General features: G+C 37.1%; 1 protein-coding gene across 3 annotated transcripts in view; it reads right to left on the bottom strand.

Moving 5' to 3' along the window:
• UIMC1 (ubiquitin interaction motif containing 1) overlaps positions 1 to 21,524 on the bottom strand; it is a 133,432-nt gene that overhangs the window by 54,623 nt on the left and 57,285 nt on the right. For 2 of the 3 annotated variants that reach the window (XM_040240486.1, XM_040240487.1), the window contains exons 4-8: positions 14,990 to 15,114; positions 14,162 to 14,267; positions 13,114 to 13,850; positions 7,036 to 7,100; positions 2,918 to 2,994 (exon numbers count right to left, since the gene is read on the bottom strand). In XM_040240486.1, the coding sequence (XP_040096420.1) occupies positions 2,918 to 2,994; positions 7,036 to 7,100; positions 13,114 to 13,850; positions 14,162 to 14,267; positions 14,990 to 15,114 (1,110 nt within the window). The remainder of the gene's footprint in view (positions 1 to 2,917; positions 2,995 to 7,035; positions 7,101 to 13,113; positions 13,851 to 14,161; positions 14,268 to 14,989; positions 15,115 to 21,524) is intronic. The other variant, XM_040240489.1, reaches the window with a different exon arrangement.

Here is a 21,524-nt window from a genome sequence, read left to right as displayed (position 1 = left end):
AGTTCTACATATATATACATGTCTTTTTACATTCTTTTCCATTATGGTGTATCACAGGAAATGAAATATAGTTCTATGTTCTATACAGAAGAACCTTATTGTTTATCCATTCTGTATATAACAGTTTGCATTTGTTAACCCAAGCCTCCTACTTATCCCTCCCCCACTCCCTCTTGGCAACCAAAAGTTTGTTCTCTAGGTCTGTGAGTCTGTTTCTATTTCATAGGTAGGTTTATTTGTGTCATATTTTAGATCCACATATAAGTAATACCATATAGTGTTTATCTTTCTTTCTAACTCAGACATCACTTAGTATGATAATCTCTACTTTCATCCATGTTGCTGCAAATGGCATTATGTCATTCTTTTTTGTGGCTGAGTAATATTCGTGTGTGTGTGTGTGTGTGTGTGTGTGTGTGCGCGCGCGCGCACCTGCTGATAAACATTTAGGGTGCTTCCAGGTCTTGGCTGTTGTAATATTCGTGTGTGTGTGTGTGTGCGCGCGCGCGTGTGTGTGCGTGTGTGTGCGCGTGTGTGTGCGTGTGTGTGCGTGCGCGCGCGCGCACTTGCTGATAGACATTTAGGGTGCTTCCAGGTCTTGGCTGTTGTAAATAGTGCTGCTATGAACAGTGCTGCATTTTTTTGAATTATATCAATAGTTTTGTCTGAATATATGCCCAGGAATGGGACTGCTGAATCATATGGTAATTCTTAGTGTTTTGAGGAAACTCCATACTGTTTTCCATTATGGTTGTACTAACTTACATTCCCACCAACAGTGTAGGAGGGTTCCCTTTTCTCCGAACCCTCTCTGGCATTTTGTTATTTGTAGATTTTTTAATGATGGCCATTCTGACCAATGTGGGGTCAATGGTACCTCACTGCAGTTTTGATTTGCATTTCTCTAATAATTAGCAACATTGAGCATGTTTTCATGTGCCTGTTGGCCATCTGTATTTCATCTTTGGAGAAATGTCTATTTAGGTCTCCTGCCCATTTTTTGATTAGGTTGTTTGTTTTTTGTTGTTGAGGTATATGAACTGTTTGTCTATTTTGGAAATTAAATCCTTGTTGGTTGTATAGTTTGCAAATATTTTCTCCCACTCAATTGGTTATCTTTTGCTTTGTTTATGGTTTTCTTTACTATGTAAGAGCTTGTAAGTTTTATTAGGTCCCATTTGTTTATTTTTGCTTTTATTTCTGTTGCCTTGGGGGGCTGACCTAAGAAAGCATTGATACAATTTATATCAGAGAATACTTTGCCTATGATCTCTTCTACGAGTTTTATGGTGTCTTATGTTTAAGTCTTTAAGCCACTAAATTATAGAGACTCAGGAGTCTAGCTCCATAGAGAAGTAGTTATACTTTCTTAACAAAAAGAAAAATAATGTTAGGGAAACCTTTTACCTAACTCATTTAGAAGTGGCTTATATCAACAAACAGTTGGAGTTAATTAGCAGGTTAATGACAGCAAATCATGATCACAAAAGTTATATAACCAGTGATGAAGGGCTTGATTTTTCCTCATTAACTTTCCTCTCATTAGGATTTCAATATTATTGTATTTGCAGGTTTGTCCTGCAAGATCCCAGGGTGATATCACATGCCATCATCCTTAACTTACTGCTTCCCTCTGGATGACATAGGTCAACAGGGCTAGATGGAGAGGGAGTAATGCTATTTTTTCACAAAAATGACACAGTATTCCTGAGAGCTTCTGCCAAAATCATGGCACTTGGTAGTGCCATCATTAGACAATAATTCACATAAACTTTAAATAATAAAGAAACCACTTTCAACAAAAATGACACAGTTAAACTTTAAAAATAAATAAACAAAGACTTTTACAATATGCTGTCAAATGTTTAAACTTTGGCAGGACTTTCCTAGACTAATGTGTAAACTAAGTATGAGTATCTGTGGGAAAAAACTTGAAAGAAACCAAAATAAGAAAACTATGAGTCACTCTGACCCCAACAGGTTACATGCAACCTCAGGAAAAACTAAATATGACTTATGGTAACATTTGTCCAATTCTCACTGTCCAAAGAGTTTAAACATTAAGAGGAAGTTACTCACATGAATGAGGCTACTGATAACTTATTAGCCCTCACTTTTAAGAAAAGCCAAATATACTATATATATATATTTAAGATAAAACAAATTCCTTAGAAAGTAGTAATTCATATCACAAAACAATTCTTCATATTATACAATGATTCAACTCAAGAGTTCACTTAGATAATGGATATCTTAGTTCATTTTACATTATTTTGTATATCAAAACATTTTCACGTGCAACTTTCAATAAACATCTTCTCAAACCTTAAACAAAGTACATGTATATTTTCATCATTATTATTAACAAAAGCAAAGTACAATACTTAACCAGGTTAAGTATCTATTTGGAGATTAAAAATAAGTCAATGACAGAACTGTGCACAAAATTCAATTTCAATTCAATTTCTGAACTCCCTATGCAATAGACTCCATGAATGGCAATGTAAAACTAACCAGTAAAAGCCTCAGTGAATAAAACTGCTTAATGACATGCAACCCACTTTGAGGACAACCCACTTTAAGAACCCATAAACCAAACCATAAAGTCCTCTTGGCTCTGAATGTAGAGTTAAACGCTCTGAAGGCTTTGCTGCCATCTCTGATGACACCAGTAAGTAAACAACCAGACAAAAGAGCCATGTTAATTTCAAACTGTCTCTAAGAAGAGAAAAGGTGAGATGCAGAGCCAATGTCCATCAAAATAAGTGTATGTATATATATATATACGTGTTATATGAACACATACACACATCAATCACACATAAACCTCCTAAGAGTGGGTTGGAAAAGTCAGAAAAATTAATAGACACAAAAATGTAGGGACCAGAAACTAGTAAAAACACAGTGGGGTACTTACCAGGACACACAGTGATTTCCTCTGCAGAACTCTTTGGCATAAAGGTTGAGCTTCTCTTACTGGTCAAAGCAGCAATGCTGAAAAAAGAATCAAACCCCAAGTGAATTCCCAGTAAAATAAATCAGAACACAGGACCAAAAGCAATGGTTAGTCTTTCACAAAGCCACAGGTAATCTGATATCTGCTGTCCAATACCACAAAAGCACAACAGGGAAGCAAGGAATCAGCAGTGAAAACTCCAAGTCCAAAATAGGGAAAATAAATATGCTTACAACTTTGGTTTCAGTGAAATCACTGAATGAAAAGAATCCTCTTTCGGAGTCTTCACAAAGGAAGGTTGAAGGGTAAGGACTCTCCATGGAACCACAGAAAACCAAAAAAAAAAAAAAAGTCTACCCCAATATAAGGATGTCAAAAGTGTTTTACAGTCTCCATCTCAGCCTTCTGAAAGCTAGAGTTTTGTAAACTTATAAGAGAAGATATGAAGATTCTTCTGACACAACAGGTTTTCTCTCACCTTGCAGTTAAATTTCCTATTTATCTCAAAATGTAGCTCTACATGCAACAAAAATAAGATGCAATTCCAAACTGCCCACAGCAAAAATCTGTCCAACCAAGTTGAGCATCTCTTCTGAGGAAAACACAATTATGAAAGGCTACCATCATCCAATCTTCTGGTTTACCCTGATTGCTCATGGAGTGCAATCTCTTCCTGACATAGGAGCACATGGCTTAGAGATCTGAGCATCTGAGCTAGCCCCCTCATGCTTCACAGAGCTTTACAATTAGTTTAATCAAGTATGCAAGAGAATGCTTAAAAACACAAATCCTCACAACAAGCAAGAACCACAAAGAGAGAATAACCACCACTGATTCATGATAAACTAAATCCTGATAAGAAACCACAAGTGATTACTCCCTCTAAATAAAACATCTCAGAGCATTTGTTATAAACCTAAGCCAGATACTGTATGTAATATTAGAGCTCTATTCAAAGGGTCCATCACGAAACAATTTGCTGACATTTATTAAATGGGCTAATCAATTTGAAGTCAAACCACATTGCCTGCAATTCCAACTCTCTCCTGGTGACAAAGCGTATAATCATTTATTAAAACCTACATCTGCTCTGCAGAAGGCTCACCACAACAAAGCAGAGAGGCCTGCAGGAAGCAGAAGGCCCTCTCCAGTTAAAACCACTTCCAAAACTGTCTTAACAGCAGGAGAATCAAACCAAAGTCACATTCTTTAGCTCAGGAAGAAACACCCAGTACTGTCAACTTAACCAAAAGCCTAAGAACATCAATTTAAGTAACAGCAAATGATGATTGGGCCTCAACTACTGTTTGGGAGATGACAGTTAACACAAAATTAAGCTCCTGAATAATCCCCAAAGGTCAACTAATGATAAAAGAGAAAAATAACTGGATGTCTGATCTAATTAATGCAGTTTCTAACCAATCAACCTTTCAGTTCAGTTCAGTTGCTCAGTCGTGTCCAACTCTGCGACCCCATGAACCACAGTACGCCAGGCCTCCCTGTCCATCACCAACTCCCGGAGTCCACCCATGTCCATTGTGTCGGTGATGCCATCCAACCATCTCATTCTCTGTCTTCCCCTTCTCCTCCTGCCCTCAATCTTTCCCAGCATCAGAGTCTTTTCAAATGAGTCAGCTCTCCGCATCAGGTGGCCAAAGTATTGGAGTTTCAGCTTCAACATGACTCCTTCCAATGAACACCCAGGACTGATCTCCTTTAAGAGGGACTGGTTGGATCTCTTTGCAGTCCAAGGGACTCTCAAGAGTCTTCTCCAACACCACATTTCAAAAGCATCAATTCTTCAGTGCTCAGCTTTCTTTATAGTCCAACTCTCACATCCATACATGACCACTGGAAAAACCATAGCCTTGACTACTACTGCTGCTAAGTCACTTCAGTCATGTCCAACTCCATGAGACCCCACAGACAGCAGCCCACCAGGCTCCTCTGTCCCCGGGATTCTCCAGACAAGAATACTGGAGTGGGTTGCCATTTCCTTCTCCAATGCATGAAAGTGAAAAGTGAAAGTGAAGTCACTCAGTAGTGCCCGACTTAGCGACCCCATGGACTGCAGCCTACCAGGCTCCTCCATCCATGGGATTTTCCAGGCAAGAGTACTGGAGTGGGGTGCCATTGCCTTCTCCGATAGCCTTGACTAGATGGACCTTTGTTGGCACGGAAATGTCTATGCTTTTGAATATGCTGTCTAGGTTGGTTATAACTTTCCTTCCAAGGAGCAAGCATCTTTTAATTTCATGGCTCCAATCACCATCTGCAGTGATTGTGAAGCCGAGAAAAATAGTCAGCCACTGTTTCCCCATCTATTTCCCATGAAGTGATGGGAACGGATGCCATGATCTTCGTTTTCTGAATGTTGAGCTTTAAGCCAACTTTTTCACTCTCCTCTTTCACTGTCATCAAGAGGCTTTTTAGTTCTTCTTCACTTTCTGCCATAAGGGTGGTGTTATCTGCATATCTGAGGTTATTGACATTTCCCCCAGCAATCTTGATTCCAGTTTGTGCTTCCTCCAGCCCAGCATTACTCATGATGTACTCTGCATATAAGTTAAATAAGCAAGGCGACAATATACAGCCTTGACATACTCCTTTTCCTATTTGGAACCAGTCTGTTGTTCCATGTCCAGTTCTAACTGTTGCTTCCCGACCTGCATACAGATTTCTCAAGAGGCAGGTTAGGTGGTCTGGTATTCCCATCTCTTTCAGAGTTTTCCAGTTTATTGTGATCTACAGAGTCAAAGGCTTTGGCATAGTCCATAAAGCAGAAATAGATGTTTTTCTGGAACTTTCTTGCTTTTTCCATGATCCAGCGGATGTTGGCAATTTGATCTCTGGTTCCTCTGCCTTTTCTAAAACCAGCTTGAACATCAGGGAGTTCACGGTCCACGTATTGCTGAAGCCTGGCTTGGAGAATTTTGAGCATTACTTTACTAGCACGTGAGATGAGTGCAATTGTGCGGTAGTTTGAGCATTCTTTGGCATTGCCTTTCTTTGGGATTGGAATGAAAACTGACCTTTTCCAGTCCTGTGGCCACTGCTGAGTTTTCCAAATTTGCTGGCATACTGAGTGCAGCACTTTTATAGCATCATCTTTCAGGATTTGAAATAGCTCTGCTGGAATGCCATCACCTCCACTAGCTTTGTAGTGATGCTTTCTAAGGCCCACTTGACTTCACATTCCAGGATGTCTGGCTCTAGGTGAGTGATCACACCATCGCGATTATCTTGGTCGTGAAGATCTTTTTTGTATAGTTCTTCTGTGTATTCTTGCCACTTCTTCTTAATATCTTCTACTTCTGTTAGGTCCATACCATTTCTGTCCTTTATCGAGCCCCTCTTTGCATGAAATGTTCCCTTGGTATCTCTAATTTTCTTGAAGAGATCTCTAGTCTTTCCCATTCTGTTGTTTTCCTCTATTTCTTTGCATTGATCACTAAGGAAGGCTTTCTTATCTCTTCTTGCTATTCTTTGGAACTCTGCATTCAGATGCTTGTATCTTTCCTTTTCTCCTTTGCTTTTCGCCTCTCTTCTTTTCACAGCTATTTGTAAGGCTTCCTCAGACAGCCATTTTGCTTTTTTCCATTTCTTTTCCATAAGGATGGTCTTGATCCCTGTCTCATGTACAATGTCACGAACCTCCGTCCATAGTTCACCAGGCACTCTGTCTATCAGATCTAGTCCCTTAAATCTATTTCTCACTTCCACTGTATAAGGGATTTGATTTAGAAATCATTCTAGAGCCTTGTTATTGGCATAGGAAGTGCATGTTGTTAAGACAGTAGCAGGATGTGACCTCTTTTCAGGAATAGTGTAGATGGAATTTGTGCCAAGATAGTTCCGTTAGACAAGTAAACCTCTAAGATCTCTTCCACCCTAATTCACTAGGCTTCTATGAGATGCATATTTGAGAACTGGAAGATAACGATTTCTCTTTGGCTGTGTGTATAAAAGAGCTAAAAGGTCCCTGGGAAAGCTGTTCCTATACAGTCTCACTCATGTGGCTATCTTTTATTCTGGTACTATCAGAGGAGAATTCAGACCCACAATAATATTTATCTCACCTCTGTGAGGCAGGTACAGAAGTTCCTTCTTCAGAAGTTTCTTCGACAAAGAGTCCTTGGGAAGACTGTAAAGAAAGATGTAACATCCTAAATATATAGGCACAAATGAACTGGTTTTTCTTCCTTTAAAAAAAAATAGTAATTGTTCAACATTAACACTCAGCACATAGTAATAAGAATAAAACATTTTACAAAAGTCAGTGATTTTAAGTAAAAAGAACATATTCTGTGGAATCAGAACACTGGAATTTAAATCACAGGTGAATGACCTATTAACTTTTAATCCTGGATAAGTAACATTTAAATCTGTTTCCTCATCTTAAAATAGTATTAAAACCTGCTTCACAGTGTTACTGTGAGAATTAAACAAGATAATATATACAATGCACTGTGTAAAACACAAGGCATATAAATATTAGTGAGTCAAATGAATTATGATTTCAGAAAAGCAATTATGAAGCTGTTGTTGTGGAAGGAAGAAATACAGAGAAAAGTTCAGCTCTCAATGGAAAGAAGTATCTCTTGGTAGAACCAAGACATAAATAGGCTATCCAAAAGAAAAGGTTATAAAGATTCCTTTTGCTATGAATCTGCCATATGGTTAATATTTAGCTACAAAAGATATCTTTTAAGAAACACAAATAGGGATCGGATAAGGAAAAAATTATTTTTTTGACTATTAATAGAGTTGGTGCAAATGTTAACTCGTTAAATATAGGTGCATGTAAAAGTGTGGGAAAAGCAGCTACTGCTGACTTAGGGGTACTTCTGAGGAAGTACCTGGGCTGTGAAGCTTCTTCCAACAGATATAAAGCTGAAGTTTTCAGGGTCTCCTAACAGAATATAAATAACCTAAACAAGTTAGGCACCTCTCTATCTCTCAAGTAAATGATGGAATATACTAACAAACAAGAACAGCCTAGATGAGTCCTCAGTCAAAGAGAAGATAAAGCTGTACAATGATTGGGAATGTAGTCATCATGAAAAAGCAGGGTTGAACAAAACTGTCAAAAGGACTAAAATACAACAGTAATAAATACTTTATCTTTTTGTTTGAACTCAATGGTTACAAAACACTGTTTTGTTCCTGTTATCTAAAAAAAACACCAAAAGGTAAATACTGACACCTGGTGTCCATTTAATAGAATTTTACTTTATTAGAATGACTAGCCAATCAAGACTCAGGCTTCAGAAACAAATAAGGCACTAACCAACAAGTTATGAGATACTGCCACCTCTACGTTAGGCTAAAGCACATCTCAACCTTTTTCAGTCTAATTTTTTTTTAAATTATTGTTACACCTATTATGTGTCAGGCCTATGCTAATCACTTTACACGTATTATCCTTTAATCCTCACAAGAACCTTCTGAAGTAGAAGCTATTAAATTATTTTAAAAATGAGGAATGTGAAACTTCAACAGGTTAAATTATCTCCCCAAAATCATAGAGTTGTTCAAAGTGGAGCCTGAACCTTTCTGACTCCAAATGATCTTCTTCCTAACCATGTCAATATAGAATCCCAAAACTGTCTTTATTCAATAAATCATTTTTAATTTCTAAACTTACACCTCAAAGGCAGTGATCTAAACACAGAGGCAAAGTAAGGTTCTTTCAGAATATGAAAATAAGACAGCAAAACAAGCGAACAAAATGTGATTAGACTAATCAAAATGAACAGAGAAGCATGACAGGAATGTAACTTTCACTAAGGAACCTGTGGCCTAATCAAGACGTTGTACTCCGCATGAACAAATATGCTAATGGAAATGGACAGTTTGCAACAAATAAAAAAGAAAAATCCAAAGACCCAGAATCACGCAGTGGCTTCAAAACCGTGATCTGCAAGTGAAAGCAAATAGACATACACATCATCTGATCACCACAGAATGTCCTCTGCTGTCGGGCACTGGTACTTATTAGGTCTTTTCACAGCCTAGTTAAACCAAACCTTAAAATTTCCATTTTCTGATGATTATTTCAGCCTTCCAGATCCTTCAACCTTGAAAAAGGTATGATGGTGTATTTGTATTCTGGTCAATGAAAATGTCTCTCTTCCACAATAAAGTAACAGAGATTTGGTATACATACCAGCTTGATATTTGGTTAGTCATAGTCAGTTCTCACATTTTCACACAACCTGGGAAAGAAATCCCAGTACCTGGACTAAAAATCAAAGATTAGACCCTGAAAAGTAGTGACCATATCAATATACTACCCTTCTTCTACCGGCTGTAAAGCCATTTAGATGACCCCTCCATCTTCATTAAAATCTTCTCTATAATTGCAGTGATGCCAGAAACCAGTTATCTTCTGATTCAAATTGCTTAGTCTATACAAAGTTTTTGCAACCTTCGTATAGAGTAAGTAATTTGCCCCAGGGTAAATATTTCTCTGAGTCCTTATTTCTGGGACTCTTGCTATCTCTATTAACCAAGGAGTCTCAAATATGGGCAGTTCCAGCAAAGTCATGCTGTTGTTCAGTCACTAAGTCACATCCAACTCTTTGCAACACCGTGGACAGCAGCACACTAGGCTTCCCTGTCCTTCACTATCTCCCAGAGTTTGCTCAAACTCATGTGCATTGAGTCGGTGATACAAAGCCACTGAAAATGTTTAACAAGCACATAAACTCTTTCTACCCAGTTCCTGAAAGCCAAAGACCAAGATGTGAAATTACAATTGCAAGATTTTCCTTGTTTGCTGATAGAATTAGGATATTAATTTCTCTTTGTTTTTTAAAGATACTATTCTACATTGGCAAGACTGCAGTGAACTAGGCATTTTCATACACTGCTGGAAGGAAATAGTACAAATTGGAACAACCTTTCTTAAAAGCAATTTAGCAATAAACAGTAGGTCTTCTTTTCTACATTCATAACTCTTTAACCCAGTATCTTTCTGGTTCTCTATCCCTAAAGACACAAATTAGTGTAATTAAATAAATAAAAGTTTTACTTAGATGTTTATCACAACTGAAATATTCAATAGGAAAATAATTTAAATATTATGGTAAACTCATAAGCAGCCATTAAAAATAAGATAAGTAATTTTAACATCAGAAAATGTTTGTATGTTAAGTTAAAATATAAAAATATAGTAATATGCTCACTACAGAAAAAATAGGTATAGAAAAAAGATGAAGGAATACATCATTGGATCGTAAGACTGTGGATACTTTCAACTTTGTTCTTTACACTTTTTGGCATTTTTCAAGTTCTAAGTGATTTCTAAAATTAATGTTAGTGACTAAACTGAGTATTTGCTAGGTTGTCTACCTGATCTCCTTTTACTGAGGACTGTTCCTCACTCCCCTTGAATGGTAGCATAGCAGTAGGCTCATAGCCATTTGTACAATTTGGATCATAGCCCCTTTGGGCCACAGACAACTGGGCTGGGGAGGATGACTAACTCCATATGGGCTGTAAGTCATTTCCTAGAAGTTTGAAGTTGAAATTTGGAGAGAATAATCTCCTGTAACCTGTATTTACCTTTGGGAACTGTAGGATCAATGTCTTCCACCTACTATGTATAGCAGAGAAGCAAAGGAAGCCAGTTTGCAGAGAGAAAAATGAAGCAGATATAACTATGAGGCAGGGATGAATTTTCTAAACCTAGTACCTTATCTAGGCTTGGTTTACCATTCTGTTTGAGAATTTATGAGAACCTATCTTTTTTATGATCGAGTCCTTTTTTTAAATTAAGCTAGCTTGATTTGGTTTCTTGTAGCCAAATAGTACCAAATAATAATACTATGTGTAGTATTTGGTGGCCTGTTCATGAAGTTAGAGAACTTCAACTAAAAAGCCAGCTATTAGGTTCTAGTCACTTCCAGCCTATTCTAAAGGCACTGGTTTAAAACCTCAGAACCTGTCACAAGTCTATGTTCTAAAACTCCAGCCCCTGGGATCTTTTAAGCCAACAACTTGAATTACAGTAAAATATTAAACATTCACTCTGTGGACTTAATTTATTCTTTTAAGAAGCAGCATCTCTGAATCACAATGGATAAACAAAATGTTATCATAAGCATAACTTAACTTTCCTTTGGAAGAGAGGCAAATCACTGGAAGAACTGTTAAGAAAAATGCTTTATCTTTCCACACAGCGATCTTTCTAGAACATGGATGAAGAAGGCTGCTAGGGAAGAAAAATTTCCATATATATTTTCAATCAATAACCTTCTGGTCCCTTAGAGAAAACTACCATTTATTGAGTGCCTATTATCTCCTAAGTATTATACTAGGCATTTTACAGAATTCACTTTATTCACTAAAACTATTGAAAGATATGAATAACTACTTTCATTTTATAGATATTTTAAAACTGAGATTCAGAAGTTAAATGGCCTTCTCAAAGGCAGTTACTAAAACACTAAAATAAAAATTCAAACTCCAAATCCATGCTCTCTACACAATGCAATGAAATTTCTCATCACTACCATTTCTTGAACCCTTAAGAAAGACCACAAAAAAAAAAAAAAAAAAATAGCATGACTGTAAAACAAAACCAAAACCTCAGGAGTCCAATAAGAGAAACAGTAACACAAAGCAGTACAGTAATAAAATATTCTATACCCTTGAAAATTATAGTTTATAAAGAATTTGTAATTATATGATTGTTACTACTCAGAGAAAAAACAGAACATAAGTTTAACCTACCATATATACAAATATATATCTATATAATATAACCTAGGTATCTCAGAAAAAGACTTAAAAGGCAAATGTGCCCAAATAGGGAATCGTTTTCAGTAAATTATTGACAATCTCAAGCAAAAATCAGAAACACATGATTATGTGAGGTAAAAAAGTCAACTGGAAAACTACCTGTACTTCCTATCACAGAGGACCACTTCCCCTAATACATAAAGAATGTCTATAAACCACTAAGAAAAGACTGATATAAAAGAAAAATGCCCGTAAGATGTAAACAGACAAAAAAGGAAATACAAACGGGTCTCAAGCATACATAAGAAAAGTGAGAATTAAGACTGCACTGTGATACCACTGTGTTTCATCCTCAGACTGGCAAAGATCAAGAAGTCCTGACAATAAGGTACTGGTATGGGTATGGGGAAAGCTGCTACTCATACAACCTCTATAGAAGGCAATTTAGGAACAGCTATCAAAATTGTAAATACATATATACTTTGATCTACCAATTATATCAACAAGTTACCCTATAAAATCTCCCATGTAGATGAAACATCTTATGCACAGAAGTAATAATCCTCTTCCAATTAAAAAAAGTTAATAATCACTGCAGTAGTGTTTGTAATAGTAATATTTTGGAAACAACCTAAATGTCCACCAATAGGAACACTAGATACAATAAACTCATTCATACATAGTGTATTACACATTGTCCCTCCAAAAGAAAAACAAGAAATTCTTTATGTACTGTTATGAAATGATCCCATAGAGACAGTAAATGAAAAAAGCAAGGTACAGAATAATGAAGAGTATGCTATCAGCTGTGTAAAAGGTGAGGAAAAGTATCTATACACATTGTTTGCATCACATGAAATCCTCAGAATGATGCACTAGAAAACAGTAATAAATATTGACTCCAGGAAGGGGAACTGGTTGGCTGGGGATGGGGATAGAAGACAAATTTTATTTATATCTTTTTGAATTTTGAGTCAGTTGAACATTACTATCTATTCAAAAACTTAACTTTTTAGAAATACATAGTTTAAAACAAAAAATAAACTGATGCATACATCTGATACAATAATGTTTTCAAGAATGCATAAGGAATAGGAAAAGATCTAAGGTAAGCTATTAAGTAGGAGAAAGAACAAAGTTTATACAGAAAAGCCTTCATTTTGTTGAAAAATTTACAAGAAAAAATAACTTTATATGCATAGAAGTAATAATGATTGCCTTTTGGTGCTGGTATTATGGTCAATTTTTTCTTCTTTACACTCTTCTGTACTTTCCTAACTTTTCAGAGTGAGCATATATGTGCTACTTTAAAAGTCGAGAGGAGAAGGCAACACAAAATAACCAGCTAAAATAAACCTTGTTTAATCTGTGAATAAATCATCCTTAATCACAGCATCACTGACCCTTACCTGACCATGACTGGTTGTTGGTTCTTCCTCCAACAAAAGTTTCTCTTTCAAGCTTTTAATTGGACTTTCTTGGAAATCCTTGGTTTCTGAGTGCCAGACAGATGCCCTACACTCCTGCCCCTCCGCTTTGTCTTCATCTCCCACATCTTCTGAGATGCCTTCATTTTTTTCACTAGCCTGATCTCCTTGGCCACATTCATTCTGGATCAGAGAAGGAGGTCTAGGTAACACTGGTTCCCCAAAACCTTTTTTTTTTAAGAGCTGCCTCTGAGTCATTTTCAGGCTCTTTTGATAAACCTCCAACTGGCAGAGAATGACCTTGGTATATTGGTTAGGGTCTACTCCATCAGGGCAGAATGGAATACCCCAGAAGTAGTGTACAGTGCCCCCAATGTCCTGGAGACCTTTGGCATCTGCTGGGGTAGGTAGACAGTGCCTAGATGTGTCCCCCCTACCCTGGGCAGCTTTGTGAAAAGCACAACCCCTCCCAGTACTTTCCTGTGGCTTCCCACACTGTGTGTGCTCAGCCAAGTGGCCAGTACATCTGTCAAAACATTTAACGTTCTCATTCTCAAACACTGGCTGGCTTGATTGGTCCCAGCTTCCTGAGCTGCCAGAGACCGGCTCCTCTTCAGTGTTTTCAGTGTGGTCCCAAGGCTCCTCTCTTTCCTCAGACTCGTTTCCCTGACTGATATGTGAGCCTTTAAACAGTGATGGAGGTACCAGCTGCCATATGCCTGTAGGTATTTGAGAAAAAGTAGGGCTAAGGACAAACCATTTTTTATTAAGAGGGTTTGGTAAGTTATCACTTATCAAGAATTACATAATGTGGGTAAAAAAGGCTCATCTTTGGGTTTAACCAAAAGTTGGCTTCTCCTGGGAGATAAAAGTATGCTGGATATTAGTGAGAACTCAACTACTATCTGATTTAACCTCTTTAACACCACCAAAGGGATTCTGGACATTTCTGTATATCTACTCTCAGCATGATATCCCTCTGATATGGTTATGCTTGATGAGAAGAAGGAGCCAGAACAGGGAGACATGCCTTCAGTGGTCCCAGAGTCTGTGGTTTTCTGTTGGTGGGACTGTGAAGATGGTCCAGTGGCCAGAGGTCGAGATCTGGTAGCAGAAGCATCAGAAGGCCGGCAACTCTGAAACAAGTGATCCCACACCAGACCAGGTTTATTATTAAGATAGCTATACATGAAGGGTCATAGGAAGTACAAAAAGAGGAGTCCACTGTCCCTAAGTGATTCTCCTCTCCAAAACGTAGATGCTCGATTCAAATAAATTCCACAATGTGCACTACATGCCTACTATGTACAAAGCACTGTATTAGATCACTATACTAGACCTTTTTCTAATATAGAAAAGCGAATGGCATAAAGGATGGCTCAGGATCTGCCACTGGCAAATATCTTTCACATTTAAAATAACTTCAATTACATATATTCAAATCACAATGTAATATTATTTGAAAATTTTTAATACTGCTCATTCTGTCTCTTCATAACCTACTTCTAGTTCTCATTCCTTTGTTTTCCCCACAATACAGGGAAAGTAAGCACCTTATCTTGCTCTCTTTTGGTTTCTTATTACTTAGTAACTCTTTTCAGAAGCTGCCAAATACTATGGTTCTCTTAAGACATGGACTGAAAATATGTGAGGTAGAGAACTCTTCCATATAGAATTAACAAAACACTAAATTGAGTTCACAATTTGACACAGATTTTAAAAATGATAATGGGAAATATCTGTTAATTGAAAACCCTATGAACTACTTACTACAGCTAGTTCCTAATTAGCCATGACACTGCAGAAATAAAATATTGCTGATCAATGCTCACAAACTTTTTCAACATAGCATATTTACATTCAGGCTCTCCGCAATGGCTTTCCTCAAGAGCTCCTCTTCTTCTGCCTCCTGGCTGTTCACCTCCCTAGCTTCCTGTTCACTCATTTTGAGAGCCAGAGCAAACTGTTCTTCTTCTGTCATTTCTGTAAGAAGATAGGGAAAAGAGAGAGAGTGACACCACAAACAATAAATAAGTGTGTAGACAAGAAACAGAATTATTAAACTTTTCAAGAGAAGACACTAAAGATCACTTAGTACAATTTTGTGAATAAGGAAAGCTCCAAAAGGTAAGGTACCAGTAAAGATCAGTAGCAACAGCTATAAGAGTCCAGGATTAACGAAACTGTGAGCTCCTATGAAGGCAGAGTTTCTGCCTACTTTTCTTCACTGTTGTATCTTCAGCACAAGAGAAGAGTACCTGGCTCCTGACAGGTAATATCTGGTGAGTGAATAGGAGGAACTACCTCCCAATCCAGGGTTTTTCAATACCTACCACTTCATACTGATACATATTTGCTTTAGGCTCAACATCAAGCCAGAGTAATTTTACTTTTCAGAATCTTCTGATTTATACAGTAGAAAAGAACATCTCTAAAGACCTGAGTGTCATCTGCAAACAGCATTTCCCATTAAAAGCAACTGGGGTACCCTGGAGAGGAATAGTTGACTGCAAGTCTGGAGAATGAAACATATTAATAGAAGATGAATTAGAATATCTGTCATATCTATGAGCAAAGAATCTACCAGACACCACTAGGGTCATATCAAAAGAACTTAAGACCCAACTTAAAAGGTTCTCAATGGCCAAAAATGAGACCATTGAACATCAACAAGGATAATAAATACAATGAATTAAAACAATAAGTTTAACTGGAGAAGGGAATGGCAACCCACTCCAGTATTCTTGCCTGGAGAACTCCATGAACAGAGGAGCTTGGCAGGCTACAGTCTATGGGGTCACAAAGAGTTAGACACAACTGGTTGACTAACACACAAATAAGTTTAAATCTATAAGTTCATAATAGTACTTAAAAAAAAACTAATTGGTCACCGTTGAAGAATGTTAACAATATGTTATTCAATCAACAATGAATCAATTATTTTGAAAATTGGAAAAAAAAAAGGATAGAGAATCAAGCTTTTGTCTTATTCTTCCAATATAAGCTATACTACTAGATAACCAAATAGATGAAAAGAAGCTTCTCTTTAAAGAGTTATAAGATGGTGTGGAGAAAAGGGAACCCTCTTGCACTGTTGGTGGGAATGTAAATTGATACACCCACTACAGAGAACAGTATGGAGATTCCCTAACAAACTAGGAATAAAACTACCATACGACCCAGCAATCCCACAACTGGGCATATACCCTGAGAAAAATCATTCTAAAAGGCACATGTACCCCAATGTTCATTGCAACACTATTTATAATAGCCATGACACAAAAGCAACCTAGATGTCCATCGACAGATGAATGGATAAAGCTGTGGTATATATGTGTGTGTGGTGTGTATATATATATATATATATATATATACACATATATATATACACACACATATATGTAACGGGCTTCCCTTGTGGCTCAGCTGGTAAAGAATCTGTCTGCAATGCAGGAGACATGGGTTTGATCCCTGGGTTGGGAAAATCCCCTGGAGAAGGAAATGGTTAACCACTCCAGTTTTCTGGCCTGGAGAATTCCATGGACTATATAGTCCATGGAGTCACAAAGAGTTGGACACAACTGAGTGACTTTCACTTTCACCTATATATAATTGAGTATTATTCAGCCATAAAAAGGAACAAAGTCAGTTGTAGTGAGGTGGATGAACCTAGAACCTGTTATGCAGAATGAAGTATGTCAGAAAAATAAAAACAAATATTGTATATTAACACATATATATGGAATCTAGAAAAATGGTACTGATTAACCTATTTGTAGAGCAGCAATAGAGATGCAGACATAGAGAAAAGACTTGTTAGACACAGTGAGGGAAGGAAAGGGTAGAACGAATTGAGAGTAGCATTGAAATATACACATTACCATATGTAAAACAGATAACCATTGGGAATTTGCTGTATGATGCAGGGAGATCAACCCAATGCTCTGTGACAACCTAGAGAGGTGGGATGTTGGGGGGGTGGGGGGGAGATGGGAGGGAGGTTCCAAAGGGAGGGGACATATGTACACCTGTGGCTGATTCATGCTGATGTACGGCAAAACCAATACAACATTGTAAAGCAATTATCCTCCAATTAAAAATAAATAAAAAAAATAATACTTCAAAAGATAATTATTCTAGCTAATAAATATAAAAAAGAATATTGCCATTTTATATAATACTTATGGACAAGATTCTGACAGTGACTAACAAACTACACATATGACCCAGCAATCCCAATTCAAGCAATGTACTCTTAATGATATATTTTCAACTTAAAAAAAAAATAAATATACACAGGACAGCATATTTAAAAAACAAAGACATCACTTTGCTGACAAAGGTGAGCATAGTGAAGCTATGGTTTTTGCAATAGTGAGAGGGTAACAGGCAGGAAGGCCAGGGGTCTCCAAACAGAGGAAATAGGCTGCAAGTCTTAGACATTTTTTTAATCTCTCTTTTAAGCAGCAGGAGGAAACAAACCACAAGTGTCAGATTTTATTCCCTTCTCTATACAAATTTAAAAGGTTTCCCTTAAAATTCTGTGTTGCCATGATGACACCTGGTTCCACCTGAACTTAACTTTTCTCAAACCTTGAGCTAACCAATGCATTTTTCTTATGGAAACGGTTTTCTTAAGCTATGTTAATGAACTACGTATTTATACTAGACTCTGTCTCTCTTCAATTCTGTTCTGCTTAAGATTCAGATAAAGGCTCAACAGACCTGTATGTTTTACTTATACACTATTTTCTTAATCTATGTTAATGAAACTATATATTTATGTGGAAACCTGTCTTACTTAAAGATTCATGTCAATCATTTTATGGCCCAGGATGACTCACCTGGTACCAATGTTATCTCAAAACGCATGTTGTGGGTGAGGGGCCTGGTGCCACTCTGAGACATCTCCTTTCTCTAATTAACAGCTTGCTGATATGCATATAACATACTGCTAAAGGCTAGCAGGGGGGCACTCTTCCTTTCTGGATGTCTATGCCAGAAGTTTTGTCCATCTCTTTCATACTTTAACAAAACTTTATCACACAAAAGTTCTGAGTGATCAAGCTTCGTCACTGGCCCCGGACTGAATTCCTCTCCTCTGGAGGCCAAGAATCCCGGAGTCTTTCACGACTCAGCAAGAACCTTTCATCTTGGGGGCTCGTCTGGGACCTGAAACTAGGACCTCTCATGCCAGAGGCAAGAACCGTAACCTGTAGACCAACCAGCCTGCTTCAGCAGTCATGTACAGATGTGAGAAGTGGACCATAAGGAAGGCTGAGCACTGAAGAACTGATGCTTTCGAACTGTGGTGCTGGAGAAGATTCTTGAGAGTCCCTTGAACTGCAAGGAGGCCAAACCAGTCAATCCTAAAGGAAATCAACCCTGAATATTCAGGAAAGGACTGATGCTAAAGCTGAAGCTCCAATATTTTGGCCACCTGCTGTGAAGAGCCAACCCACTGGAAAAGACTGATGCTGGGAAAGATTGAAGGCAAAAGCAGAAGAGGGTGACAGAGAATGAGACGGTTAGATAGCATCACCAGTTCAATGGACAAGAATCTGAGCAAACTCCAGGAGACGGTGGAGGACAGAGGAGCCTGGCATGCTATAGTCTTTAGGATTGCAAATAGTTGGACACAACTTAGCAACTAAACAATGACAACAAAACCAAATATGTACTACATTTTTCACTGCAGCATTGTTTGAATTTGCAAAACAATAGAATCCACGTAATGACCATCACAGGACACTGCTTGAATAAATTTTGGTATTCAAACATAAAACTGTAAGAAGAATAAGGAAGGTATCTATGCTCTAGGAATATAATTATTTTAAAGATACAGTATTAAGCTAAAAAACAGAAGCAATACACAAAAGTTTATATAGTATGCTAATTTTTGCAAAGAGTGACACAAGAAAGATGAATTAGAAACTAATTCAAATGGTTATATACAGGTAGTTGGGTACAAAGTGGAAGGGATAAGGGAGGGAGTAACATTTCTTTGACTATATCTTTTGGTATATAAAATGGGTAAATGTTAAACCTGTTTTTAAAAAGTAAAATAAAATCAGTAAGGATGAGGGATCCCTAAGATTAAATTCCAACATAAAAAAATGCACCCAAATAAATTTAAAGTGATCTTAATGAGAATTAAAACAGATCAGAATTAACCAGTGAATGAATGTCAGATGGCCTTAGATTTTCTTTATAGAGAGGTTTTTTAACTATAAATTCAAATTCTTTAATAGATATAAGGTATTTAGATGTTCTCTTTCTTCTGTGTCAGTTTTCATAAGTTATGTTTTTCAATGATGTTTTTAATTTATTTCAATTAAGTCAGCGTCTGCCTCCAATGCAGGAGACCCGGGTTCAATCCCTGGGTCGGGAAGATCCCCTAGAGAAGGAAATGGCAATCCACTCCAGTATTCTTGCCTGGAGAATCCCATGGACAGAGAAGCCTAGTAGCTTACAGTCCACGGGGTCGCAAAGAGTCAGACACGACTGAGCGACTTCACCTTAAGTCAGTATTTCTCAGTCCTTTTTTCATTACTATTCCCTGAAGAATCCTTTCTAGACCTTTTTTTCCTAGTCAAAATCTGTGGAAGTACATAATGCAATGTTTACAGGGATATGAATAGCTTTACATGATCATATAAGAAAAGAAGAAAAATTTAAAATCAGAGATCCAAGCTTTCCTCTTTAATAAGCTAAATAATGAAGAGCAAAATTAACCCAAAGTAAGAAGAAAGTAATATAGAGAGCAGATATCAATGAAACAGAAGATGGTGTACAACACAGAAAATAAAAATTAATAACAAAACTTGGTTCCATGAAAAGGTCAATAAAATTTATAAATCTCTGATTAGACTGATTAAGAAGAAAAATAAAACATGTAAGTTAACAATACAGGAATAAGAGGGGATATATCACTACAGATTCTACAATCATGAAAAGAACAACAGAATACCATGGACAATTTTATGCCAATAAATTTGACAAACAAGCATGCATTCTCAACTGGCATGATATCATCCTCAAGTGGACAAAAATTGGTTCTTGAAAGTCCAAGAAATCTGTACAGGTGTATAAGTCAGTACATAAATAGGATATATAGCATTATCTATGGCATTAAAATTTCATGGGGACAGTGGTGGCTAGGAAAAAAAAAAGTCTAAAAAGGATCCTTCAGGGAACAGTAATGAAAAAAGGACTGAGAAACACTGACTTAACTGAAACAAACAAACAAAAAAAAAATCACCGAAAAACACAAATTATGAAAACTGACACAGAAGAAAAAGAGTATCTGAACAGCCTTTTACCTATTAAAGAATATGAATCTGTAATCAAAAACCTCTCCATACAGAAAATCCAAAGCCATCTGACATTCATCACTGGTGAATTCTAACAAAAACTAGAGAAAAAAATAATAGCAACATAATTCAGAAAATAAGATATCAAGTCTCCCCAAACTGATTCAACACAATCCCAATGAAAATCCAAACAAGCTCATTAAACATAACGTAATAGAAAATTCAGAAATAGATGCACAAATTTTTTTCAATTGATTTCTACCAACAAGCCTTTTCAACAAATGGTACCAGAACAACAGGATATCCATAAGGGAAAAAAATGAAGCTTTAACCCTTCAGTTCAGTTCAGTTCAGTCGCTCAGTCATGTCCAACTCTGTGACCCCATGAATCACAGCATGCCAGGCCTCCCTGTCCATCACCATCTCCCAGAGTTCACTCAAACTCATGTCCATCGAGTTGGTGATGCCATCCAGCCATCTCATCCTCTGTTGTCCCCTTCTCCTCCTGCCCCCAGTCCCTCCCAGCATCAGAGTCTTTTCCAGTGAGTCAACTCTTTGCATGAGGTGGCCAAAGTACTGGAGTTTCAGCTTTAGCATCATTCCTTCCAAAGAACACCCAGGACTGATCTCCTTTAGAATGGACTGGTTGGATCTCCTTGCAGTCCAAGGGACTCTCAAGAGTCTTCTCCAACACCACAGTTCAAAAGCATCAATTTTTCGGCACTCAGCTTTCTTCACAGTCCAACTCTTACATCCATACGTGACCACTGGAAAAACCACAGCCTTGACTAGACGGACCTTTGTTGGCAAAGTAATGTCTCTGCTTTCCAATTTAACCTTTATCTCACACTATATACAAAAATTAACTCAAAATGGAATACGTATCTAGATGTAAAAGCTAAAACTATAAAAATCCTAAAAGAAAACACAGGTGAAAATCTTTGTAACCAAGAGGTAGTCAAATTTTGCTTAGACATGATACAGAAAGAAAAAAGTAAATATAAAACTTCTCTTTGTTACAAAAATAAAAAATAAAAAAAATTTTAATTAAAAAAATTTTTTAAGTAAAAAAGAAAAGAA

This window comes from Oryx dammah, unplaced genomic scaffold, assembly GCF_014754425.2.
Source record: "Oryx dammah isolate SB20612 unplaced genomic scaffold, SCBI_Odam_1.1 HiC_scaffold_5, whole genome shotgun sequence".
Lineage (NCBI taxonomy): Eukaryota > Metazoa > Chordata > Mammalia > Artiodactyla > Bovidae > Oryx > Oryx dammah.
Note: the sequence above shows the minus strand (reverse complement) of the source record. Positions and strands in the feature narration are given on the sequence as shown.